The sequence below is a fragment of the Bidens hawaiensis genome, unplaced genomic scaffold (genome assembly GCF_021521415.1).
Source record: "Bidens hawaiensis isolate Kalapana, Puna unplaced genomic scaffold, B.hawaiensis_p1.1 tig00036715_1, whole genome shotgun sequence".
Lineage (NCBI taxonomy): Eukaryota > Viridiplantae > Streptophyta > Magnoliopsida > Asterales > Asteraceae > Bidens > Bidens hawaiensis.
Window position 1 is genome coordinate 25228 of NW_027496402.1, and position 7377 is coordinate 32604.

Here is a 7377-nt window from a genome sequence, read left to right on the forward strand (position 1 = left end):
CCGTTATCTTCTCCCTTGTCCAAAATCTTATTGGATTCGCCAACATTGCCCATCTTTTCTTTAGGACTCCAAACATCCTTTCAATATCTTTTCTTGCCGATTCTTGTTTCTTCGTGAAGTACTTTCGTTTGTCAGAAAGTGGAGACGCATAAGCTTGAACAAGTATCCCCCATTTGTTGTAAATACCATCAACGAGGTAGTACCCGTACTTGAAATGTTCTCCATTTGCAAAAAAAGCAATCCCGTCGATAAGGTCATTGATTATTGTTGATTGATCAATAACATTGAGGTCATTATTAGACCCGACAACCCCAAAGAACGCATGCCAAAACTAAAGATCCTATGATGCCACCGCCTCAAGTACAATAGTAGGGCCGGGGTGATCACCTCGATGGAATTGACCTCGCTAAGCAGTAGGACACATAGCCCAACCAACATGCATACAATCAAGGCTACCGAACATCCCGGGGAAACCATGCCTTTCACTGTGCACCTCGTATATGCGTTGGATATCATACATTGTTGGTCTACGTAAGTATCTCCGCATGTATAGCAATATAACCCCTAAATATAATTATTAAAATTTTATAAGTTATCTAAATATTTAATAATATATAAACAAATGTAAATAATAAAATTATATTAAAACTATACACCTCTACAAAAGTGGTTAAGCGAACAGCGTCCGGTCTTTTTATCCATTTGTAGATACTCGTCCAACATGTCCGAGCCAACACCATACGCTAGTTGCCGAAGAGCGGCAATAATAATTTGAGTAGCCGTGAACCCGAGATTACCTCTAGCGTCATCCCTTTGTTCCTTTATTGAAAATACTCAAAGTGCTCCGGCAAGTCATTTGCTAGACGCATGAATAATCGTCTAGTCATTCAAAAACGGGTTCTAAAACTATCCTCACCATATGTGGGATTGGGCTAAAATAGTGACGTATCAAAGTTTCGTTAGCGGTCTTTCGATCACGAATACGTGGTTGCCACCTGGATCACCCCCTCACTCTCGCGCCCCATTACCCTCGCCCTTATGTCTTGGTGATTATAGACAGTCAACGAAGTTGTTAATGTCGTTAACTGGCGGTATATAATTGTGAGGGTATAACAGTCATTTACCTAAAGTGACTTAGTTAAGATATGTTTTGTTTGAGTCCTCACATCTTGAGAAAGCTCAAACACGTGACAAGTACTTGCAGAGTTTCAAAACTAGTGGTGCATGATCCTCTACAGCAATTGGTGGATTACATTACGTTCTCTCTCTCTCAAATTGATTTTTATAGTAATGCTAATACCTTTTATTTTAATAAAATTTATGAAGCTGCGCCCAGCAATATCAGTTGGACGGACGGCGGTGCCGACACCGCCAAAATTAACAATTTCGTCTTCTTCTTCATTTCTCCGACGTGTATTTGGATCAACTTCTCCTCCATTCGTCACGGTACTTGTATATGAAAGTATAATCGATATTAAACATTAGTCTAAACTTGATCGTTTATTAACCGTTGTGAAAAATAATATATTCAAATAACCACGCACTTACACGAGAACTCTATATATACGTTTAATTATTTTTAACGAATAAATATTTGCATACTGTGGGTTTGAATCCCTAACCTCCTGTATATACGTGTATATTAAGATAAATAGTTTTTAATTAAAAAAAATCAGCAGGTGCGCATTTCACCCCGTAATGCATGTTGCTTTATTGTTAGAAGATCGTTCGGTTCTAACTCTACAGGTACTCCTCTTTCAAGATTAAATGTATAATGCTTATGATATAATTCTAAGTAATTTGATAAAAGGAAGAAATATTTGGTATTCAGTGGAACCTGCAAAAGAGGATCAAAATTTCGTGGAAAATAAGGTTAGTTCTGGATACATGTATTGGTTTTCAGAGCATATTTTGAATTTGATAATTGATTATTAATATTGTATGGGTATTTATGTTTGTGTATGTATATCTCTAATCTATACATTTGTATCCATATGATAATATCCGGTCCTAGGGTAGTGGTAGTGTCCACTGCACCGAATTCATCTTTCATACGTGCAATTGCAAATGTCCATAGTCACTTATTTTATATTTTTGTTCTTTTAGCTAATTTAACTAAATCATTTTCAGTTTAAAATAACACATTATAATATTAGAAAATAACATTCTACGAATTAAAAAGGAAAAATCCCTGAATAGCCATTTTTAATACAGATAAATTGTGTAATAGCCATAAATCCTCTAATACTCCCAGAATAGTTCACATAACTTTTTTGAGACGACACATTGGAAAAAGATCCGACCTAATTTCTAAATCTGGTAGTATATTTTCCCAATGTGTCGACTTAGTCCAAATATGTAAGCTATTTTGGAAATATTGGAAGATTTAGGGCTATTACACACTTTCTCTCTCTTAAAAATACCTATTTAGAGAATTTTATGATTAAAAAAATATACCAAACTTTATAAAAAAACATAGATAAATATTTTTAGTTTCTTTAAATTAAAAAAATATGTAAGTTTCATCACTTAAAACTAAAACATCTATTATTTGTTGGTAAGTCGATTTTTCGCTAATATGTTGTTCTAATTAAATTGAACCAAAACCGCTAATAATAATAACTTGAGTAATACCCGTCACGTTGCGGCGGCGCGGTGAAGCGAACTCGGTCAGTATCGGTTAAGTTCGTTATGACACCGACACTAATCAACCGGATAATCTGTAAACGTCCAAAATAATAATGACACGTACATATACAACTTATGATTAAAACGGGACGAAGTTGGTCGATATCGGTTAGATTCGCTACAAGACCGACACTAAATCCTATCTGATATGTTCGTTTGGTGCTAGAAAAAAACCCAAATAACAAATTCATTCAATCAAATAACAAATTCATCCAATAAAAGTATCTTTAAAAAAAATCACAAAACAAATAAAAAATTTGAAAATTTTGATCGGGACCAAGTCAACGTTACAATGACCAACACACCACACAATCACACCAGCTTGGATATCGCAATATGATTAAATAAAACCATAACAAAACTAATAAAATATTCAACAAAAAGCTTGGTGGCACAAACAAGGGATATTTATTTGTAGGGAAGGTTAACGTACAAATGAAATTAACGTGTTAAACGTGAGAATTAAGTAGAGTAATTTTATATACCAGTAGAATTTTTATTTGTATTTAATCCAAACCCTTTATTTATATATAATAATATAACAAAAGCATGGGAATTTCTTCGGGAGGAATACCGCGATGTGGCTTCGTTTTCATCATGCCCAACTGGACAGGACGTACGGTGTTCCTGATAAGGTCGAAGCCACCCCGAAAGCACTCTTAATTTTCCCCTTTAGTGGGACAGATGATACGTAATGGGATACAATAAAAGAATTTTAAAACAATTATACAAATGTCGACGTTATTTACTTTTCACGTATTTCAACCATATCCCTTCACTTGTCTACCATTTGAGTTGATGTGTTCCATCGGTGGTATACGACGAAAATTTAGTTGATTATTTGTGTGGACACTGGAAAGTAATAGTACAAAGTTCATTAATACTTTTTTTTTTTTTTATATTGTACTAGTAGTGTTTCATGGTCATAAAAGCATTGGCATTTCAGTTATATTGTTTACCAGATTGTAGATGAAAAGGTCTCATACAATTCAGTTTGGGCGCTTTCAAATTTAGGGTTCACGAACTTCCCGCTTATCATGCTTGCATATGCTGGACTGGGTTGGATCGCAGAAGCTATGGAGATGATGCTTTTATCGTTCGTTGGGCCAGCTATTCAACCCGAATGGGGACTTTCTTCCGAACAAGAAAGCTTCATTTCAACAGTCACTTTTGGCGGCATGCTCGTTGGAGCATATATGTGGGGCGTTGTTTCGGATACTTATGGACGCAAGTAATTTAATCTCTGAGACATAACAGAAGCATACATTAACAAAAGGATATAACTTTTAAAATTTTGATTAAAAACTGCTTGCATAAACCACTACATTAGCTGCTTTATGGGAATTTTCTAAATTTGATAGGTTTGCCAAATTATTGAAAATACAAAATGATTAATAAATATTGGAATTAATACCATACATAAGTAGTTGCCTAAAATTTTTGATCATCAATGATGAGTTTTAGAGAGAAAGGAAAAAAAACGGAAGATTAACGAAATTGGGGAAAACCTTGAGTGACGAAATTTATGTTTTAAACGAAGGAATTTGAATCAGAATACCGAGCCACACCGTCTATCTAGAGGTGCACAAATCGGGCTTTTCAAATACACGGTTCTAGGTATGGAACGGGTTCGGGTATAACCGCGTATTGGTAAATCAGGTATTGACAATACCAGGGTCGGGTTCGAGTCAGGGTATTACCTCCAAAAACCATACCATATGTGTCGGGTTCGAGTCCGGGTATTGCCTCCAAACACCATACCATATGTATTGGGTTCGGGTCGGGTATAGATCCGGGTATTCTAAAATCGGGTATTTGAATATCCTATTTCCGGGTATTTTTTTCGGGTTTTTTTCCGGGCTTTTTTTTCCAGGTTTTGATTGGATTTTTGTAAGAGGTTGCACTTTTTAGTGATATTTTTCAGGTAATTTCGGGTATAGTTCGGATATTTGAATAAACCGTTTTCAGGTATTGGAAAAACCCGGTTCCGGGTATGGAACCGGTTCCGGTTTTCGGGTATTACCAGATACAAATCGAGTCCGGTTCGGGTACGGGTTTTGGTATTGAAATGCATACCCTATCCTTACCCTACAGGTAGTGACGAGTACAGATTTGGGTAATAAAAACACGAGTATAAGAAAAATCAGTTCCGGGTTCTTTTTTAGGGTCCGGTTCAAGGTTGGGTTTTTTTTTCACCTCTACGTCTATGGTCATTTGCTAAATAATCCAGCTCGTTTGAGACATTTTCATCTATATATGATTATGGGCTCATAACTCCACTCCATCTTAGCCTAAGTTATGACTTATGAGAGTTTGAATTTTAAGCACTTTTATGTCTCGTTATTTTATTCAACTTGTCCAAAAAAGGTCAACTCCTAGATTAGCTCCTCCCCATTCTCTGTGACACGAGTACGATAAGAGCCAATAAAACACACACCGAGATTTTAATGTTTCAGAAAAAATCTATTTGCATTACCTTTGTGACATGAAAAGTGTAGCTAATCACGTCACTAATTAAAGAATCCTATATGAAAGTTAGCATATAGCATGTTTGTGCTACTTGTTAGGGGAGTTACTTTACATGGTGTGATTTTTATTTATATGTTCTATAGTATTCTATACTTTTTTTTACCGACATTGTTGAGGATTCGCACTTAAACAAAACTTCGGTATTATTCAATTGTTGCATGTACTTATTTGTGACGCCTAACGATGAAAAACGAGTTTCTTTCTCCCTTGTCATCTAGGAAGGGGTTTCTTGGTGCATCTATAATGACAACCACATGCGGATTATTGAGCGCCTTTGCCCCAAACTATACTTCATTGTTGATTCTTCGTTTCTTCATTGGCGTTGGTTTAGGGTGTGGACATGTATTTTCGTCATGGTTTCTAGAGTTTGTTCCTAGTCCAAATCGAGGAACATGGATGGTTGTCTTTTCTACATTTTGGACGGTTGGAACCATCATCGAGGCTTCACTTGCATGGGTACGTCAAATGATCAGATTTTTCACATCTGGACTCAGATCGAGATAAGTTCGAATTTTTCACATCTAGACTCAGATCGATTTTCAAGATTTTATGAAAAAAAAAAAGAATCTCTCTTTAATAAAATATTTTATATAAAATTTTCATTAATAATTGCTTGTCTCCCCCCCCCCCTAAATAGGCAACACAATTTGGCTACTAATAACTTGATTATATACAGGCAATCATGCCTAGCATTGGTTGGAGATGGTTGCTCGGACTATCCACGATCCCGTCGCTACTTGTGCTACTGTTTTACGATCAAGTACCAGAGTCACCAAGGTATCTTTGCACGAAAAGGAAATTGACCGAGGCACGTTTTATTATGGAGAAAGGGACTACACTTAACCGAAAAGAACTCCCCAATGGCACGCTTGTGTCGGATCATATAAACCAGGCGGATAAAACAAGGTCATCTTCAATATCGTTGCTTTTGTCTCCAAATTTGATAAGAACAACACTTCCTCTATGGATTTTGTACTTCGGTAACACGTTTTCTTATTATGGCATCGTACTCTTGACTTCACAATTGAGCATTTTGCAATCAGAAAGTATCCAGAATTCAAGTCTTTACACAAACGTGTTTGTCAATAGCTTGGCAGGTACGTCACATCCCAAATTCCTAACCGCTAATGCGTCCATTTGGGTCGTTTTCGGCTCAAACACAACAAAACTAGAATATTGTTTTTTAAGTTATAGAAAATCGTTCAATTTCGGTTTTTGGTTTTTTGTATATGATCGGTTCGGTTATGGGTCAGGTTTTGGTTTTACACTGGGGATTGAAATGTCTATACTCGAAATATGAATATTTTAAATAATGAATTTGGCAAGCTTTTGAAATGTTTATACTTGAAACGTTAATCAACTTTTAGTCCAAAATAATAATTCTAAGCCATATATAAACCAAATAACAAACAACCAAACAAATTCGGTGTTAGTTGTCTTATATTTCGGTTTTGGAACAAGGCATAACTGAAACCTTTTGTTTCGGTTTTGTCCGTTTTCCGGTTTCAGTTAATGGGCAATTGGGTTTGTTTCGGTTCTTGCAATGTAAGAACAACCACATTAGCATGATAATTTAGCTACATCAATAACTACCATTAGTGACCAGAGTATGGTGTCAAAAGGTTTAATGAGGTATTCTTACACGTTTTTTTCAGAACTGCCCGGGCTTGGTTTAGCCGCAATCATATTAGACAAACTAGGGCGTAAGATCTCAATGGAACTAATGTTCGTTGTGGCATTCGTTCTACTTCTTCCGCTAGTCGTTCATGATCAGAATGATATGTTGACCACAACATCTCTATTTGGAGCTCGTATGTTCATCTCCGCAAGCTTTATTGTTGCGTGTATCTACTCCCCGGAGGTATATAAACATTAAACTATGTTTTAAGGCGCTTTATTTGGCATGTTGCTATATATATTAAAGTTTGGGTTATGTAGGTTTATCCTACTAATATAAGGGCGACGGGAGTTGGAATAGCAACGGCTGTGGGCCGAATCGGTGGCATGGTGTGTCCGCTTGTCGCAGTTGGTCTGGTTAGCAGTTGTAGCCAAACACTTGCAGTTATGTTGTTTGAGGCTATGATACTTGTTTCAGGACTTTGTGTTGTGCTACTTCCGTTAGAAACAAAAGGGAGGGATCTAACTGATGAAGTTGAATGA

At 36.3% G+C, this 7377-nt stretch overlaps 1 protein-coding gene across 1 annotated transcript; it reads left to right on the forward strand.

Annotated features, from left to right (window-relative positions):
- The first annotated feature begins 1258 nt into the window (after positions 1-1258).
- LOC143588701 (organic cation/carnitine transporter 7-like) lies at positions 1259-7377 on the forward strand. The gene is made up of 8 exons (XM_077069635.1): positions 1259-1446; positions 1680-1746; positions 1832-1872; positions 3651-3919; positions 5436-5673; positions 5894-6314; positions 6873-7078; positions 7156-7377. The coding sequence occupies exons 1-8, from the start codon at positions 1291-1293 to the stop codon at positions 7375-7377; spliced, it is 1620 nt and encodes a 539-aa protein (XP_076925750.1). The 5' UTR covers positions 1259-1290.